The sequence below is a fragment of the Haliaeetus albicilla genome, chromosome 13, assembly GCF_947461875.1.
Source record: "Haliaeetus albicilla chromosome 13, bHalAlb1.1, whole genome shotgun sequence".
Classification (NCBI taxonomy): Eukaryota; Metazoa; Chordata; class Aves; order Accipitriformes; family Accipitridae; genus Haliaeetus; species Haliaeetus albicilla.
The window spans coordinates 35,492,662-35,513,439 of NC_091495.1; the positions used below are offsets into that span (position 1 = coordinate 35,492,662).

At 36.7% G+C, this 20,778-nt stretch overlaps 1 protein-coding gene across 1 annotated transcript in view; it reads left to right on the plus strand.

Moving 5' to 3' along the window:
• The window catches only part of WDR27 (WD repeat domain 27), a 132,362-nt gene that overhangs the window by 56,941 nt on the left and 54,643 nt on the right, over nucleotides 1-20,778 (plus strand). The window contains exon 23 of the mRNA XM_069800816.1: nucleotides 13,186-13,284. Coding sequence (XP_069656917.1) covers nucleotides 13,186-13,284 — 99 coding nt within the window. The remainder of the gene's footprint in view (nucleotides 1-13,185; nucleotides 13,285-20,778) is intronic.

Consider the following 20,778-nt stretch of genomic DNA (forward strand, 5'->3'; position numbering starts at 1 on the left):
CATTAAGCTCCCAAATACAGGGTGGTGAATCTTTCATTACTGGTTTCTTATGAACCAGTCAGCTGAATACAGAATGAAAAGTCATTCAACTGTAATTAGAACTTATCATAATTCATGGTGTAACTTTGATTATGTGTGTTTCCTCCCCAGACAGGTTCTCTTCTCATTCAATATCAACTGTATTTAAATTATTACACTTAGCAGAGTCCTGAATAAAAGTGTATTAGTACCTTTTTGAGTATGCACCTAATTTTAATTCACTAAGTCCTGCATTGTTGGCACAATGTTTCTCTTGGTGTTTGCTAAGAGGTAGATGATTGCTAGCTTGTAGTATAGGCCTTTGAAATGCGGCTGGGGTTGGGTTCATTGTAAACACATCCTTTCAAAACAGCTGGGTAGGAAAGCTGTTTAACTTTCTTCTAGGTCTTTCTAGGTGACTCATCAGGACTATGACACAGGGTTTCTGGTCAACTTCAAATTCAGAACAAGAGGAATTTACTGTTGTGGCTAGTTTTGAAATACTGGCTCCGATCATGTGTGAAGGTTAGAGATTTTATTGGCAGATTACTGGCGGTTTGGCAATAGCTAATGTGTTCTTGACATTTCCATGATAAAATATATTTTTCAAGTTTCTGGTAATTTGCATTTAAAAATGTAGTTTGCAATACAAAAGAAAGGCTTTTTACTTTGTGAAACAAAATGCATCTAATATTGATCTCAGCTCATGACGTATATGATATAAATATGTTTAGTTGAGATGATTACTAACTAAGGTTGATTTTGAATAGTATAAAAAGAGGTGCAGTCGCAAGCCCTTCTGTATTCTCTTTTGCATTAAGGCTATTGTTTGGAATTACTGCTGATACAAGAAAAGAAAGGCATAGAGCATGATTTTGCCCTTACTCCAAATTCTTGGCACATGGTTGCTCATCATAGGAAGCTGAATAGCTGGACTGCATCCTGCTCCAGTTGGCATGTGGTCCCTGGTGGGCACAGTGCCAGCCAATACTTAGTGTGGCTCCTGGGTTGGAATTTTGCATAATTTGCACCGTATGTCTGTAGAGAACTGTAATTGTTCTTGTTGTTGTCCCCTCAGGAAAACTGAGTCAAGTTTCGGACTCTTGCTACAACTGTGCTGTTAGGACAAAATACAGTTTTGGGGCATTTTTAGGAGGCTTTTCTTTGAAATGTTGAGACTGGATATACTTTTGTGTTTCCTTTTGAAAAAGAAAATTGAACATGGCACTGAGTAGTTCATTCATGTTGTTAAACTAGTAACATCCTGACAGATAGACTGTTGTGCAACTGGAACAGTTTCAAGAGTATCAAGAAGCCACATATTTTTGCAGATTGTATTCTATAAGTGAATGTCCATTGGAATTCAAAAAGCTGCATAAAATTCAACAGCGTGGATGCAAAGTATTATCTTGAAATAATGTGTTCTGGAAATAAATTATGTAACTTTCCACTGACCACAACTGCATCTTCAATCATCTCAGAGTTTAATTTATCAAGTGCAATGCTTGCACCCTGTGGTTAACAAATATGATTGATTTTAAAGCCAAAAGAGGCAGAATTGGAATATAATTGAGAGACATTAATCTTAAACTGCCCTTTATATTTCACAATGTCTGAAGTGTTTGACAGAGAGGAATATGTTGGCTGCATTGGTTAATAGCAAAATTAAAACCATATTCCTACAGGGCATATAATCAGAAAACCAAAATATGTTATTGTAAACAAAGAGATGCAAATTCTGTCTACCTTTTTCTCTACTTACGAAGTATATGACCTATTTTATATGAGAAAAGCTTGGTATAGCTTCTGTGTGGCTGAAGTAGCCACTTGTTTTTATTTGAACTGCTTTTGTGTGTGTTAGTATGAGATTTGTCCATACTGTAAATCATGGGTTGAAAGTGTTCCCCTAACTGATTACTTACGAGAACCTATGCTAAGACCTGTGTAGAACCTGACAGTCTGATCAAAGCAGGTACCCACAGTATCCTGGTTTTGAACTGTGGTTATCCTTTCTATAATTCATTGTAATTAGAAAACATAGAAAGTTAACATTTCTAACATCAGATCTTCTCTTCATCTTAAATAGCCTAAGGTTACAAGTGACATGGATTGACTTTTTCTTAACTGAATACACATAATATTTTCATTTCTAAACATTTTACAGGTGGACAGTTTGAGGTTTCTGACTATCAGACAATAGTATTAAGGATGTTGGTGAAATACTCTAATTGGATTTAGATTTCCATTTTTCTGGGCTCTGTACAAAAATGTTTACCTAGACATTTGTTGACCAAAGAAATCTTAATCTAAAAGGACAAAAATATCTGGAGAGTGTGAAATGCTACTTTTTAAAATAGAAATAGCTAATCTTCTCCTGTGCTTCATGTAGTTCTAGTTAGCTGTTTTACTTCATGTCTAATTAGGTTCTTCATTTTTATCTTTGAAGACCTTGTGGCTCTCTGAATAAATTCCAGGTTTCCAGAAATGAAGTAGGGAATGCAGAAATAAAGATTTGGCTCTTTAATTGTTTTCATGTCCATTCTTGCTAGTTCTCTCTGAACTGTAGACTTTAAGTGGCACATTTTGATGCTAATGCTGAAATGGAATTTGCTAACATAAAACTCTGTGTCCATGTCAAATCTCAAAGCCTGGGCTCACAGTTCACACCGACTGACCCATACTGAAAACCCAGAAGTTTTTCAGCATAACAGGTTGCTAAATCAATAACAAAAATACACAGGTAATGTGTGAAGTTGTCTTCCATTTTATTTATGCTTTTCATCAAAGTATAGGATTTTGCCTACCACATTGTCTTTGAAACACATTCTAAACCCAGGATTAAATTTATGCCTTCCAACTGTGAAGGCACCAAAGCTAGAGAGAGCAGGAAGATTGTTTCTTCTTCACCAGAGGGCATCAACACTGAAAGGAGTAACAGGAGACAAGATAAGGCAATTTGATGCTTATACATAACACCAGTGTACTAACGACTTGTCAATCCCTGAATTGCACATTTGTACAAAATTGGTTTTAGAGTAAATTCCCATTATGCAAGTGATGCTGGAAGCATACTGCTCAGGGGGCATATCCAAAGAATTCTGCAAACCTGTGAGCTGTGGCTGGATGCAAACCTGGACATGATAGTGCTTGCAGACTCAGTTGTTTTCAGATACAAGATTCTGCACCTGGCACAACACAAACTGTAGAATTTGTTTATAACAAACATCTTGCTTTTAAATAGTTACAGAGGTTGATATTCCAAATTAAATGTCAGTCCTACTGAGCAATATACTTTAATTGTTTGCTACCAGATATTTATTTAGTTGTAAAATTCACTGTCTCAAATTACATAATATCTTTATGACTTTCCCTATTGGATTAGACTAATAACTTCTTTGATAAGGACAAAGAAAATGCATATGATATAACAGAACTCTTAGTTTTATTTTTATCTGTTCTTACATCAAGATTAGGGTAGCTTTAAAAATTTTATTTCTTATTTTGTCACTCATAAATGCATTCAAAATGCAATGCTGCTGTTAAACTTGTCATCTACTTTACTCGGCTACATATATTTTGGCATTGAGAAGCCATAGTGAAAGGAGCTCTGTAATTTGAAGTAGTTTAAATTTTTAAAGTTTTTCCCCTTGTTTTCCTTGGTGTATGAATTGCAGTGCACTGGTGCACAGTGACCATCTGCTTTTTAGTTTGGATAAGGAGTGTGCACGCCCCTGCTTAAAGAACATCTCCCAGTCCTCCCCATTTACTGTCCTTTGGTTTGTATCACAGAGTTGTCTTGGATCATGCAGATGAATTCCTTTCAGGTGAGGCTGAAGTGGAAGAGCAAATCATTGAGCAAACTGAATGCTGTCTATATGCTAGCAGCATTCAGTCCACAGAATCACAGATAAGATAGCCCAAAGTAAAGCACCAAAATACATTTGGAGGTTGGATTGCCAGCAATGTTTTGTTCTGTACATCTGCTCCTCTTGTGCTGCACTACTTTCTAATGTAATCATTGCCTTAGGAGTTTATGATCTATTTCTTGACTCCCATAAATATATTATTAGTCATATTAGTCTTTCTGTGGCTCAGTTCTGATTTATAAAATGGAGATTAGCAATAATACCTTTCTTCTGTCCTTTTCTCTTTAAAAGAATAATTTAGATGAGGCCTGTCTCAATTTGTTACTGCTGCGGTCAGTTACTCTGATCTTATTTACATGAAATACTTCCACCCTTGTGTGTCTGTGGTGTGATAAGCTTGAAAACTGGATCTCATTAGGTCCAAAATTGCATAAAATGGTCTAGATAGCAAAGAGAAAAACACCCCAAGAACCCCAAAATGTGAATGATAAAATTATGTGGTTGGTTGTTCTCACTTGTAGACCACGATTTCACTAGAACTTTTTAGGTACTAATGAATGGAAGATAAAAGACTACAGATGAGGGAAAAGGCAGGGCTTTGAGAATGATATTCTGGTATGGCTGTATGTAAATGGAGGATTACTTTAGTACTGGGTTTGGAAAAATAGGAGGATATTTTCTTTACTGGAAAATTACTTTTAGAAATGTCTGATAGTGGTGTTGGCTAGTATTTATTGTCTTGGTGTACACTTCGTACCAGAGGGCTTGCAGAACAGAATGTATTATATGAAGCAGTGGTAGGGACTATCTGGGGTATTTTGGTTTTCACTGTCATTGGTATCCCAATTATATATTGCTCAAGTTTTATTTTATATGTCTATATTGTTTTACTAAGATGGGCTTTAAAAGAAAACATCTGGGGAAAATAGCATTAGTAATGTTTACTGTGGAAAAACCAGGACTAACATTGCTTGGCAGAAGGAAATCCGTGGCAGAGAATGAATGACAGAGACTGTGACTACCTCTCTGCCAGCTATTGCTGGAGAAAATCTATCCCTTTCCAGAGAAGAACACAACTTTGTGTTACTCTTGAATCTCAGTTTCTTGGATTCTTTGGTAGTGTGGTTGGCTTTTAGGCCTATTATCCTAGGAGGAAAGAGATAAATATTGCTTTCTTATTAATACAGTCATGATTTTACAGTGTGCTGTTACTTTGCTGTCTCTTTGGGTGTATCTTTGAAGATGATAGAAAATCTTAGCCTTGGTAGAGTATTTTATGAACCATGGAATTATGTGAGCGTGAGCACATTAGCTGCTCTTGTTTGCTTCTTGGTCAGTTCAGACTAGTGCTTTATCTATGCCTCTACACCTCAGACCCGACCACCATAAAAGCAGACTGGCAGTTGAGAGTAGTGGAGGATTTTCTGCTGTCTATAGACATGTGCTTATTTAAATACTACAGAACACCTTTTTTCCAGTGGCCTCTCAAACTGAACTTTATGAGGCTGCAGCATGTTACTGTGTTAACCTTTAAGTTTGGTAATACTTTTGAGAGCTGAGTGGAAGGATGAGAAATTAACCTTTATGCTAAAGAAAAATAATTTTATAGAAAATATCCCATATTCAAATATAGGCAAAAAAGTAGATATGAATACCCAAAGTTCATTTTGCAATGCATGCAGCAGTGAGGTGCTAAAAGTGGATATGTATAGACTTATACCCGCAGGGCTTGTGTTTTCTATACGTATACCTCTTAATCTACAACTCTGAGAGCAGCTGAATTTTGTGTATCATTGGTACATGTGCCTATAATCCTACTAGCTGATTTCATTCTGCTTGCAAATTTATTAAGATGGGGTATTCCTTTGTAAAGGTAATGAAATGCCCTGTTATGCCTAAACATCTGAATGAAGATCCTCTGCATCATCTGAATCTTGCAGTATTTCTGTTGAACAGTCAACATTAGTATGCAAACAGAAAATGCAATTATTGGTACCGTTGATTCAGAAAAGACTCTTAGCAGCAGTCAGAAGAGAGCCATTTCCAGACTGGGTGTGATCCAACCATGCTGCATCATAATGAGAGGTGTGATAAATCTTAGAACAAAATCTTCAAGTAATAATTCTGCACTTTGCCAAACCTAAGTATGTTATAAAAGTAAAAACAACCTAAATACAGCAGCGTTTGGTGCTACATAAATTCCACAGGCAGACAAACAAAAACAATCATATACATGAGGCTTTGAAATTGGCTAATTAAATACAAACTAAAATCAGGAAAAATATAAATTGGAAGCTTCTAAGGAGGGTGGCTTACAGAGGCAAATCTGATATATGGTTTAGATCTGTTTATGTAATCTTTTTTAGTGAGGAAAATTCAAACTGTGTTAGCTATAACTGCCAGCATACTGATAGATTTGAAAAGTATCCCCTGCATCTTGAAAGACGACTGATCTTGATAATATTAGGTGTTTTAATAATAAAAAGCATTATTAATTTTCACTGTTACTCCATTTGTAGTTATGTCGAAGGAACTCGGATGGAAACTGGGATCTTACTGTAGTGGGCAATTTCCTATGACTACCAGAAAGACAGCCTCCATAAGCAGCATTAGAAGGGGAAGGGACTCCGAGAGGGCATACTGCACTCAACATTTTGGTGACAGGCTTGTATAGACGTTCCATGCTACCATGTGGCAAGTGTGTAAAATATCCTGGGCCTGAAGAGCATTAATCAGTGCTTAGGATACTTGTGAAATCTGTTTTATTATGTGTGGATTTGGCACTGATGCCTATAGTTAAGGTAGTCTAACACTTTCCACTATAATTCTGTTTTCAGTTGCTTGTAATTGAGAACATTTTGGGCTGAAACTTTCCATGTTGGGTGTCTGCTTGAGGCTGATTGTTATTTTTCATTTTAGTAAGTACTTAAGGTGCTTTTTCAGCTTGAGATTGAGGAAAAATACATGGTTCAGTGGGAGATGTGCACCAGTGTAAACAGGCGATGGTGGAGTGCAAGCCAAACAATTATATCATGTACTGTGGGAGTGTGCATCAGGTTTGATGGCACTAGTGGAGGCAAATGGAGACTAATGCCTTAGTAATAAATCCAGATGTCTTTCATAAAATTGTAAGTAAGATTATTCATTTATTTTTCTATCAAGAGGCTTTAACACTTCCATCTTCTGTAGCTCATTTAAAATACTAGAAAAAATAGTCACAGGAAAGGGATGACTTTGGCCAATTCATGCAAAACTTCTGAAGAAAAAAAATCTCTATTTGTGTAAGGTCAAATTATGTATCTAAGATACCAGTGTCTTTTTATAATTTTTTTTTTTTCTGCGATCTGTTTGTAAAATATGTGCTCCAGTTTAAAGCCACAGGAGTTGCAAAGGGTTTTTCTTGAAATTGGTGTTGCTTTTCTGGTCCCTGTGCAAGAGCTGATAACAAGGAATATTTTTCTGTTATGCTTTCAATGTTTCTCTTTCTGATTTGCTTTCCCCTCTTTCCTTTCCCAGGAGGGAGTAGGAGTGTAAGTAGTTTGACTCAAATGCATATGGCCGTGGATTGGACTAGGGGCAGTGGGAACAGATGGGGACAAGTTTGCTTTGAAGACAGAGTATAAGAAAACAGAGGAAAGAATTTATAGTGAAACTCTGCAGATAAAGAGTAAATTTATTTAGCACACTCTCTCTACCAGTGCAGTAGAATTAAGTAGTTTTCCATTTGGATACAAATTCTTCCCCTCAAGGAGGGACCTTCACCCTTCTTCTCTGTCTCTTGCTACAAATTTAAAGAAAAAAGCACAAGCTTGTATATACATGTAAGGTGCTAAATACACTCTCACATTGTGGGTTAATGAAAACTGACTACTCCAAATTTTCTTCAGACTTCAAGTGAGGGGAAACACAAGTAAGTATGTGGTTATGGGTGCAGGAAACTTATTTGGAAGCTATTGGTACAGGTAAATGATTTTTACTTTTGGCTGACCCTTGGACAGAAATGGAAAGGAAATACCAATATCTACTGAATCAGTATTTTTATTACAAGAAATTGGTCTTAATATAAAAAAAAGGGATTGACTTTGGCTAAAGTGTATAACAGATTATATGCACATATGCATTTTGGGTATTGCTGAGTACTTCCTAGACTGTTTTGCTTTCTTTTTTATTACATTTGGTTTGCTGAAAATCTGTTCTTCCTCTGTCATTTAATTCATATTTTCAACTTTTTTTTTTTCTTCTGTGGCTAGTGTTATGGTATCATTTATAATTCACTTACTGGTTTTTTTTCTGTAGAGAAGAATATGCTAAAAGAATCTATTAAGTATAGAATAGAAAAACAATTTGAATGACATCAGAAACGTAGTAAAACTAGAATGATGGCAGACGATAGTAAGAAAATATTTATACTGGAGTTATTCTACTTCTTATGAATACCTGAATGTCATTTCTGTTAAAATACAATTTCTTTTGGGTTGGTGTTTTTTAGTTTCTTTTTTTTCTTTTTTTACTATTGAAGTTAAAAATAAATTTACTGAAAAGTTTATTTTTGATTTTGCACTAAGTTAACTTTTATTCTCAGAATTTAGATTATCATTGACTAGCTTAAATATCTGTGACTAGAGTTACTTAAACAGAAGCTGTTTTTATACACTTTTTATGGTGATGTTTTTCTTCTAATCACATTTTATTCTGTTACATGTCAAAATTACTCTGATTTAAAATATTTGCTATTACTTTCCTTGAAAGCACAGTTACTGGAAGGGAAGATGATAGCTGTCACAACATAATAAACTTTTCTGGGATTTTAGTCAGGGACTCTGCCATGTTTTCTGTTGAAGTTGAACCACTGCAGCTAAATATTTAAGATTTATAGGGCTAGAAATACAGTATCAGCAAGAAGCTTAACACTAATTCTGTTAGGACAGAACTGTAGGAAGGAAGTACAGTGGGAAAGTTGTGTTCCCAGCCATGTTCTGTGTGTTTTGCCTAGCAGCTGTTCAATACTATGAACATAGTCTCTGTAGTAAAGATCAAAGTAAAGGTCTTTCCCATGCTGGTGAATGCTTTCGTGGTTAGCTACAGGTGGGCTTCCATCTGTACTAGTTTGTCATCACTACTTTTCTCTGACCCAGTGAATCTTGTTACACAATGTGACGCTTCAGAAGAGCTCTGCATCCCAGCCTAACCACTAGCTCAGAGCTTAGAAAAATTTCCTGAAAGGTGGGAGGTAAGAGTTTGAATGCTCTTTAGGTTGAAAAGTGTGATTAGCTACCATCTCTTTTTAGACAACCAAATACACACTTGCTAGATCCTACTGAAGCTGCACAACAGCTTCCTAGCGTTTTTTGAAAGAAAGGTACGAGCCGAATGGTTGATTTAGGAACTGTGTGGAAGAGCATAAATTACTAGAGTACCTGGGTTTCACAAACATTGGATTTGTCTTCAAAAAAACAGTGAAATATTATCACATTTATTTTACAGAGAGGAATGGGGACATAGAGATTAAGCCAAAAATGAATGTGCTCCTCCCCAAATTAAACTGAGAACCTGGAATGGAAAATGAATTTTTATTGGATAAGTTTGGCAAAGCTCTGTAAGCCACTAGATTATGATGGAAAATTTTCAGCTTCACTAACCATGTCTCTCTGTGATATGTTCTTTTGGTTCAAACATGGAGCCATGTTTCTTTTTGGCTCAGAAATTGTTGGAAGGCCTGGTAGATCTGTGATTCAGAGCATTTTGTGCTCTTGACTCTTGCTCTCCTTGACTATGCCTCTTTGTGCCTACTTCCATGGAAGGGAGGGAGGAGAGTATGCTTGAAGAGGAAAAGAAAAGTGACACTAAGGCAATTTGGGGCCAGAAAGAGAAAAGATGGTGAGTGATAGAAAGCATAGTCCTGTCTGCTGCCTATACCTCTCTGCCAAAGACTTGTCTTAGTATATGCAGAAGAACTGATAAAGGCATTCCAAAAACTTGCAATTGCAGAGTAATTAGCTTGTGAAGGAAAATAATTGCTTGCAATAGGAGTTTCATAAATGTATTTTACTAGCTCCCCATGTGTCAGTTGTGAGGAGTCCAGAGGACTTATGCTACGTACCAAACACCTGAAATTCAGAGGTAATTTTCTTCTCTCCAGTATTTTCCTCATCCAGTTCTACTGTGTTTAAGTTCTTATATCTAACAAAGTTCTGTAGTGTGTTAAGAAACGTGATGTATTTGTCTTGTTTCGGTCGTTCCCACAGTTCTGAAGGGGGTGGACATGTGTAAAATGGCTATGAGGAATAGGATTAGAATCTTTCATGATGCAAACACCTAAAACGTGTCATGGCATTAGTGAGCATTGTGATACTGAACCATTTTGACAAGAGGTCCACAGGATTCGAGGGGCTGTTTGGTAAGAATGATTTCTCCCTGTTTTCATGAATACTCTCTTTCTTCAGTTAGTTAGATGCAGAGGAGCATCCTATTCCAGAGACGGTAGTGCAGCTTGTAATGCTTCTTGCTGTCCTCTCGCTCAGCGTACTCCTTTTCTTTCTGGAGTCTCCCTGGAATATGGACTTCTATGGCATCTCATCTCATTTTCTTGAGACTTGCAGATTGCCATTAATTATGTGAGCATGACCTCCGTAGTCTGCTCTGGCACTGTGGCGGTGGTGGTGAAGTACAACCTGACTGCAGTCTGTATACCTCATCCTTGCTGGAGTAAAATGGTCATTGCTAGCACTCTGTTCCTGGAAGGAAGTCCTGTGGGAAGTCTGGACAGTAGGGCCAGGTGATGTACAGTGTGACAAAGCTTGGCTATGAAGAAGAGAGCACAATGTTAGCAGGTACTGAGATAACACATAGGTGTCAGCATCTGGTAATTTTGCTACCAGTTGCATCATGGTACAGTATCATCAGAGTGAAGAATGGAAAACCTGTGTGGAAGGATGAGAATGGACGGATGTGGCCCTATAAAATAAGGGAAATTTTGAAGGGTACTATTATGTTAGAACTCTGAAACCTTCTCTGTTTAAATCTAATTATTTGGCAATCTTGTAATCTGCTTAGGATGTTTGATAAATAACCAACACTACCTCTTAATATTTTTATGTTAATAAAGAGGAATCTTATGTCTAACTGGAGGTATTTACGAACAGCAATTGTGGCATTTCTGTATGCAAATAGCAAGAACTTGAGTAGTCCTGTGTACAGACTGTATTTACTAATACATGGCATTGTACTTTCCATCAGAGAAAATAATTTCATGTCTACAGACACATCAGAATGCTTTCCTTTGTGTCATTATATCATTTTTATCTTGTCTGAGTTCCCCTTACCGATCTGTTCCCTTGTGAACTGATCATGTCCCAAGTGGTATAAGTCACAGTAGCTGTGGTATGGCCATATGTTTTAAAACAAAATAAATTGCTGCTTTTATATTACTAGCAATCAAATACTCATTATTATAACCAGTTTCCTAAGAAGTTTAAAAAGTAGGGAGGAGGGTTTTACTTTTTAAGGCAGAATTTCCAATTAGCAAGCATTTGCTGTATCCTTTTAGGAAGGATGCAATGATTTTAACACATTACTGGGGACTCTGCTCTTTCCCAGTTGGTATGGCAATATCTGTGTGGAATGCTACAAAAGATCCAGAGGTTAAAAATGGATACCTATGTTTCTGTCTGTTTTTAGGTACTTCATTTATGCCAGTAGATGGTTTTAATTCCACATCCTGGACTGAATCCAGAATATGTGAGGTATATAAACTGGATGCAATTAAGTAGATTTACAGTTGGCCTCTTGGTTTGCCTCTCAGTGAATATGGTCATGAATGGAATATTTGACACTGAGGACTATCCAGTGTTTCTTCAGTGCTGGTTTGGACTAGAGAATCTTTGGTGTTGGCTGATAAGATTTATTTTCTGAGTGAGGCATTAAGTGTTTTTCAGGACCTGCATTGGTCCATGAATCTTTTCATAAATTGGGAAGACTGTCAGTTGAGTCCACAAGTTTTTGGGACATATATCTTGTAGCAGTTTGCCATCTGCTATGGGAAACTCAGCTGCCTTGGGTGTGAATGATTAAACTCATTTTAGGGTACTAAATCCAAAAACTTAGAGACAAGTCACAGAGTAATACACTGTTGTAATAGCATCTATGCACAGTTTGGGCTAGTTTATGTTAGGCTATGCTGTGAATTCCATGTTCATAGTCTTAACTGCAGAGTTTTAGTAAAGACAATGGAACACTTCAATTTTTTACTGAAACTGTAAAGTTTGGATTATCATCTTTGACTATTTTTTGCATGCTTTACAATTTATTCTTTCTTTTGAGATACACATTTTATTTATAATGTACCAAATAAGTCTGCATATTTTCTACATATGTTATGTGTCTTTTTTGATATGACTTGTATATGCATACTGTCTGACTGTATCCTGCAAATAATTGTTATTTTTACTAGATAAGGCATAGTCTAAACCAGTCCTATGTTTCTTTTGTGGAGGACCTGTACTACAGGATTTATTTTTAAACATTCTCTGTTTTTTTTATGTAAGATAATGCCAATTTGATATCACAATCCAATTGTTTTATTAGTATCAGTATTTCTATGACTTTGACTGAATTTTGGATTGGTTTCTTAATGCAGTTTTGCACTGGCAGTTTTTCATGATTTGAGACTGTACCAATAAGAATATATTTATTTTGCTACTCAATTCACTCCTTGGAAAGCACTTTTCCCTTTTTCCTTTGAGAAGCAAAGGCAGGCAGTATGCTTTTTCTCATTGATGATATCCACATCACTCATAATATTATTGATTTGTTATTGAATTCTATGCTGTTCAATTAAAAACTGCAAAGACCTATGCAGAAACTGAAAAAATTTATTTAATGTAGCGGCAAACATAAGAGTTTTCAAATTTAGAAAGCAAGGTTTTAGATTCTACATATTTCTACTTGAAAGAAAGGGTTTAAGTTCTGAAGAACACCTTAAAAATATATTTTAAAAGGGTCATTTTTTACCTGCCTTTTTACTTGAAATATACCTAATGTTTAGTTATTTAAGGGGAAAAGATTGCATTACTCATTCTTAATCTTTTTTTTTTTCATTTGAGTTAACTTAAGCATTTGCTAAATTACCTGAATTCTAGAAATCAGTTCTAAGATGTTGATGACTTTTATATCTGTTTAGCTATTACAAAAATTTTCTAACTTCTCTGTAGGCTGAATCTTTAGTCTTCCTATGCTATAACTTAGTGCTTCTAGAATGTGATATATTTCTTTAGAGTGAAAATGTAATCTCATTGTTTTTTAGGCTTACATATATGAAATGCGTTCAAGCACTTTTTCACATAAACTGGGAGGACACACAGAATCTGTCATCAATGTGGCTTTTAGTCCCTCATCTCCACAGGTAAGTCATTGCTTTTTTTCCTCTTTGTAATTAAAACATGTAAAATCTTACTGCAAGCTTGCTTTTTATTACTCTCTTATTTAGCTGCCAATATGCTGTGCAGCTGTAAGGCTGTTCATCTACTTGCAACTATAGTGTGGTTATTGTGTCAATTATTAACCTCATGCAAAATGCTGCATGCTACAGAGACACCTGCTCTGACTAACTGCCTACAACAAAGAGCTCTGGCATGGGAACCATTGCGAACCTGTACGTGTTGACTGTTGGCAAAATGTACATCCACCTCAAATTGCCTGAGTAGACTACTAATTCAGAGAATTTAAGAGAGAAATAAGTAGGAGCAGGGAAACGGCAAGGGGCTCAGGCCTGCCGTAATTACTTAAAGGCCTGAAAGATTTAAAAAGCAATGTTATTTAAAATGTACTGTGTGAAATAGCTTTATGACAGTGTTTTGAAAAACTGTTACTGTTGTGTTTTGAGCCTTTCAGATATCTATAGGTAAAAAGTACTCCAAAGAAGTTAGGCATTAGGCAATGACGGTTCCTATTGTTTTACTGATCATTAATACTATGCTGCAGCAATATATACACAGGAGTGTGTTTTCTAAGTTTTATCTTGAAACCAGAGCTTCCCTACAGCTAGTTTATCATGTTAATTCTTCATATACTGTTTTGAATCCTATACACTTATCTTCTTTGTTTTCATGTATTGAAACTGCATTGAAGCTTTCTACTTTCTACACTTCTCCTTACTTTAAAAGTGGCAACAATGGTCACAATATATATGAAAGAGTGTACAGTAGCTCCTCTTTACTTCACTACCTCCTCAACACTGGCTGTACTTGCTACTATTAAAAAATATTTATGGAGTAAGTATAATTTCTTTACATGTGGAAGTATTGTCACATTTACATATCTCCTTCCATTTGTAAATAAAGATGCTAGCATTTCTGTGTTTTTAGAATTTCTGGAAGTATTATTCCTTGTGTGTGTGTTGTTTGAACTGAGAAATTGTTAATTGCTATCTTGTAGTGAACATTAGGTATTTCTGCTCTTTGGATTCAGCAATGCTATATTCAACCAAATGGTATGGTTTATTAAATTTTGCACCTAGATTAAGACTAGTTTCAGGTTTAGCACTGAACACAGTTCCGCAAAAATATGTTATATACTGAAGAATAGAGCTGGCTATAGTCTTGCAGCATCCTGATCTGTGGTCCAGCTGTTGGAATGCAGTCCGGTGGAAAAAGTCTTATTACAGTTTAACTGTTAAAAGTCTAGAGGTGCAGTTGCAATAATACTATGAATCAAGACTTTGAAGTAACTAAGTTCGGGCAAATCAGTTGTTGATCAGGGGGCAGAATCCGTAAATGGTGTAAAATAAACATTGGCTGTGGATCCAAGCCAGGCTGGTGTAACTCTGAAAGTGTGCCTTGGGGCACAAAGCCTTTAATTCTGAACTTTATGAAACATCACACAGTCAATTTAGTATTATGGTTAAGAGCCAAATCTGAAGTTCAAGGACCTGAAACCCTTTTCTTGAAGAGCTCTTTCCTGAGAGGCAAGAGCTGTGGATTTGAACCAGCTGACAAATTTCCCCATAGATATGGTTCTGGGGGAAGATTTTGAAGCTGATGTTATCAGGAACACTTTAATAAAAAGCAAGGACTGTGCAGAAACTGCTCCTTTGAAGGATTACAGCTGAAATGTAAATTCTGTTAACCAAGTTGTTCTGTATAATAAGCATTCAGAAATGCTTTCTAAATGAGTATTTTTGGGGGAGTTGCGGAACCAAAAAAAATCACCTGGGCTTTCCAACATAGGATTTAGCATGAAGTTACATTCAAAGGTACTAGGAAAAGGCGCTAGGAGAGGAAGCTAAGAAATGCAATGGTAAGCTTCTAGAGTGGAAAAGAAGACAACCACAAATGAATCAGAAAAGAATAATCCTATGTCTTGAAAGAAAGACTTTGTATTAGGCAGCCAGAGTTTCCATCACTGGAAGATTTTTATACCTACCGCTACCACTAGTTAGGGATTTAAAATTGACACTATTCTTGTTTCATCCAAAGTTTGAATGAATACAGTTAAAAATTATATTGTGTTCTGAACAACCTCTGCACAAAGCCCCGTTGCATTCAAAGGGAAACACTGGCAGGGGAAGGAGTAAGGGGTGAAAAAAGGGAAGTGGCTGATGAGTGAAATTCAAACATTATGGCTGAGCTTTCTGCCGTGGAAAGATCCAGCCAAGAGTGAGGTGTACTGGCAGCACTCCAGTTCAGTGGTTGCTTGCCCAGCACCTGTCCATGAGGTAGTTTGTTCCAACCATTATTATAACTCTCACTTGCATAAATGTTCTTCCAGAAAAGAGGGAAAAGCCCTGGATGGGTATAATAGTGATTTTTTTACTGATGGGAGGCATTGTTGCTTTCGTCATATGGTACTCTGGAATGATTTATAAAATGGTTGCTAAGAAAGCTGGAGAAGGGGAGTAAGACAGAGGCTTTGCATTTGTCTTAGATTTATTTTCAAGATGATTTCTCAGTTTTAGCTTCTTATTGTCACTTCCTGGTTTTCATGCTGGGTGAGCACTGTGTGGCAAAACCATCCAAGTATAGTGTAGTATATTATTGCCCTCATTGGTAGTTGCTTGAAAAAAAAAAAGAAGAAGCTTCAAGCTCTGAGCCACTATACTGTGCTGGAGGTTATTTTTCCATGACAGAATCATGACTTTGAAATCAATATACATTGCTACCACCCTACTGATATACTGAGAGGTAGGGTCAAGAGGGAGAAAAAAGAAAAAAAACACCCCAAAGTACACTTTAATAGAACAAGCCCTGAACAACCTAATCTCAGTTCAGTATTGACCTTATTTTGAGTAGAAAGTTGGATGAGATGATTTCCTGAAGTCCTCAGAAGGCTACCTGTCTGAAATATACAGCTATTTAAACACATGCTCAATAAGTCAATGTAGGGCTTTTGAGGAAAAATAATAAAAAATATAATTTGCATTGGATGAAATATGGCAAATCTGTTCCATTCTCTTTGTCTGTAGATTTAAAAGAAGTAAATATATGACAGTTTGATGTGACCACCCAACTGATATACTGAGAGTTAACTTCAAGAAAAAAAAACCACAAGCCAAAACTAGACTATAATGGAAAAAGTCCTCAGCAACCTGGTCTAAGTTCATTGTTGACCTTACTTTGAGTAGATTGGGTGATAAGATTTCCTGAAGTCCCTGCAAATTGAATTATTCTCTGATATTGATATCTCTGTGACAGTGCACATCCAGAAATCTCTTGTCACTGAAGGCATGGCAATTTTAAATTGCCATGTAGAAAACATTAACATCTTTTGATTTCGCCAATGGAGGTAGCTTTTGTAGTGATATGAAAGATTCTTTTTTTCAGACTTTAATTTGCCGAATTTTGGCTTTAGTATTGAATTAGTCTTGTCTCATTCCTGTGTAGGGCACATTTTTTCCAGTATGGTATTCTTCCTTAGGACTATCTTGCCACAGACTAAGTCAAAACCTGTGACCAGCTTGACCTCTACTATGATCTCACTGAAGTCAGGAAAGCTCTTTCACATGGTTCTTTTGACTCTACTGTTTGGCCCAGTCAATCCTAATTACTCCCTGTCATAATCCACAAATACATCAAAAGTAGATGTAAATGGAATTTGGTAATTTATGTTTTTCTTTCTCCTGTAATTTTATCTCTGAGAGAAATAAGCAGCTAGCTGTCCACATTTCTGATCTTCCATTCCAGGAGATCAAATTCAAAGGCTAGAAAATGCCATCAAATTCTAAAAATTCTAGTGTTTCTTTTGCTTTTCTGAAATGCATTGTAGAATTTTGAATTCTGCTGGAAGACTAGAGTAACTTTCAAAAATCAGGTTTTAAAAAGTTTTCTATAGACATTTGTTGAAAAACTATTTGATAGAATCCTTTGTCTTATTTATGGTCCTTGGATGGAACATTTATACTCATGAAAGAAGGAGAAGCAAAAAATGGAAAGTAAGTTAGCTTGGACATCTAAGGGGAAGCTGTAGTCATGTCAGAAAAACTTCAGAGCGAGTGTATCTGGGAGTGTGAATGCTCTCATAATGAACAAGAAAGCAGCGAGGAAGCAGCAATGAAAAGGCTTGAGAAGGAGGTCTGAGGGAAGCGATCAGGACATTTATTTTCAGGGCAGATAGCTCAATTAAATTAAAATCTGGCAACTCGGTAGCAGCCAATGGACAGAGATCCTCTTGTACTATGTGAGGTAATAAAAATGTCCAAATCTATAAAGGCTAGAATTGGTTTACTGACACCTCAGAAAGCTGGACACTGACACTAGGGATGTAGGAGTATTTGTGGAAAAGGACACCCGGTAAAAATCTGAAGACTGATTATTTTCCTTTGGATTTTAATTAGCTTCAGAAAGAATAGGCTTTTGCAAACAGGCTACTATTCATCTCAGAAGAGGCACTTTTCTAGAATTTTAGGAAATTCAGAGATTGTCCTGAGCTGAACTGAATTTGCCTCTACTATGCATGTTAAATAATTACAGTTAATTTGCTTATAAAACTGAATTCTCTAAATGCAGTAATGTCCTGCTTAGGAATTACTGGTAAAAGAGAAGAAAAAGCAAGCTTTTTTTGATCAGAAACGGACTACTGAATTGTTAATTATTCTTGAATACAAGAATTCCCAAAATCACTTGTTCTACTGTAGAGGTCTTTTTTACTGTAGGCCTTTCTACTGTAGAGGCCTTCAAGTGTCTGCTGTGCTGCTGTCTTAAAGTTTGTACTCATATGCCATTCTAGATGTTAAGCAAAACATGTTTGCAACTGCAGTGGTTTAAGCTAGCATATTTTACTTAATTCTTTTGATGAGCTGGGGCTACATATGCAGTCAACTGGCTTGGCTGAGAACCTTCCGATGCAGAGTGTGATTAAATTGGGTGACAAATCAGAGAAGACTGTGAAAAAGAGAGACTATTGAATCTTTTTCCAGCATGTGCTTGTGTGTCTTGATATCAAGTCTTGAACTCTTCACTCATTTCACAAGCCTTTTCTCTTTCTACACATTACTTTAAGCTGCTGAGGAAGAAATTTCATCAGTTTTCTTTATGAGCAGTAGTGTGCAGTAATGCAGGCTTTGTATGAAGACTGTCTTTGCCAAAGATTGTACTGCAGTTTGTGTCTGGTGAGAAGTTATTTCCTTTACTCTCATGCAGCCAAAGAAGACAGCTGCATTAGAAAAAAAAAGCCTGCTGCTAACCTCATATACATGCTTTCTGAGGTTGAATGTATATCTCTCCTTGTCTTCTCCTTGAACTGCTAGCCAAATCTGTGTACTCTCATTTGTGTAATCTCAGTGAATTGAATGAGGGTTTGGAGTGGATATCTCTTAAATTTCATGAACATATCAGTTTAATTTTTCTATCCAATTTACTGAAATAGCAGTCTGACTAAATTTTATTAACATTTTGGTTTAATTCACCATCATGTTCAATATCCCTCTTCTTTTATCCTCAAATGCACAGATTATCATGGTATTAATTGTAAAAAAAAAAAAAAAAAGGGATGGAAGTTAATACAATTTCTCTTAACTGTCATGGGCTAAAGGCTGTTCCAGTTTGATCAACTTGTAAATGGTACCAAGACATTTGTGTAAAGTAGTCCAAGGCAGCTGCATGTGCCCTTACTTATAAGACTCCAAGGCTTATGAGAGGGAGAAGTTGGATTCACTAGGCCAAACACCGAGGTAAAAAGATCTCTGCAAAAGGTAACAGCACCCTGAGTGCTGTTGAGCAAATGAATCATTGTGACAGCGAGTGAGACCTTTGGGTTTTTTTATGTAAGACAGTGATTTTTTTTTAAAAATTGTTAGCAGTCATTGACTGATGCAGCTGTGTAGTTACAAGCCCATAACTTGTTAATAGTCTGAGATACTCTTCAAAGTTAGAGAACTGCATGACCATTCAACTTTCAACAGTTAAATGGAGTTAGAAATTCAACTAAAGGACAGAAGTACAGCTTGCCTTTTATCCTAAATTTAGTCCTAGTCTAAGTGGCTTAGGGGAAAAGAGGGGCTTCAGCTTTACCCACCTTGGGACGATTCTCAAAGTGGACCTGGTTTCTTACAGTGCTTAGTTTGGCTCCTGCCTTTAAGTCACTGGTTACGTTTACAAATCTTGGCCCTCGCCTTTTTAAAAACTGCTTTGATGGAAAAGGATGTAGAGCTTTGGGTTGTACCATACTCCTGCTACAAGGGTGGTAGAGCCTGTGGAGAACCTATTAGCATGACACAGCAGATAGTCCTACTAAGTTTATTCCAGTCCCTGAGAATTCAAAATCAGTTCCTCACTGCACACGTACGTCTCTGCTTATAGCAGGAAGACCATTTTTTTTGCCGTTTCTAACAAAACCCAGTAATGCTGTGTGCCAGTTAATATAGGTGTTGATGTTGTTTAGTGGAAAAATTTGTTTATACCAAAGAAATTCTTGTAAGTACATGTGACAACTCTGAAGAAGGATGGCAGATTTTAAAAAAGAAAGAAAAAGCCTTCTGTAAGCTAGAAAGGACAATATAATTCAGTTTAATCATGGGATGCTCCAGCCATTCTAAGTGTGTTGCCAGCAAACAACAGCTGTACACCACATGATTTTAGATAAATATGCTTGCAGTGGCAGGCTTCTCAATTCACAGCACATTTGTCACAAAATCTTTACTGTACTTATTACAAGTATAGATATTTTATTGAATGGCACTACTAGGTTGAAAGGGGTGGTACTAAACAATTGGTTACTCAGCTGTCCAATGTGAGTTCTGTTTACCAAGTATATAGACAGCGAGGGCGGGGGTCCCTTGTGGACTGGGAAGAGATAGGATTGGCGGGGAGTAGGAAGGAAAGGCACTAACTGTAGTCATAGGGATAATTTGGAGAACAGACAGCTTCTTGGAAACCATCAGACAGAAAAGAGAGTGAAGAGGGAATGGTGGAGACTAACTAAGAACTGGAGGAAAAGAACGTATATGTGGAGAGAAGTGATGATATTGGAAAGATGAAGAGAGTGCCTAGAGGGAGGGAATGAAAGCCCTGCAGAGACAAGTAAGAGAAGATAGCTGCAAGGTTAAGAATTATAGTTTCTGCACTTTTAGTTAAGCCTTTTTTCTGAAAAAGATAGCGAAAGTGAGGTGCCCATGGCCTGGTTTTCAGAGTTGCCAAGAAACAGAGGTTGGTCTTGACTTAACAGTTCTGAAAATCAGTGCACTCAATGCCTCAGAAAAAACTGCTTTTCAAAGGACATGAAGAGAAGCTGCCAGATAAAATAAATCCCTCTTGCTCCCTTCACACACTACACAACTGTCTTCCAGGAGCCAATAATACAATACTGAAAGGGATAAGCAAGTGAGCATCTACTTTTCATGCTCCATGAAGGGGCACGTAGAAAAATATTTTCTGAAGTGTACTTTGTACTTTGAATACAGTCTCCT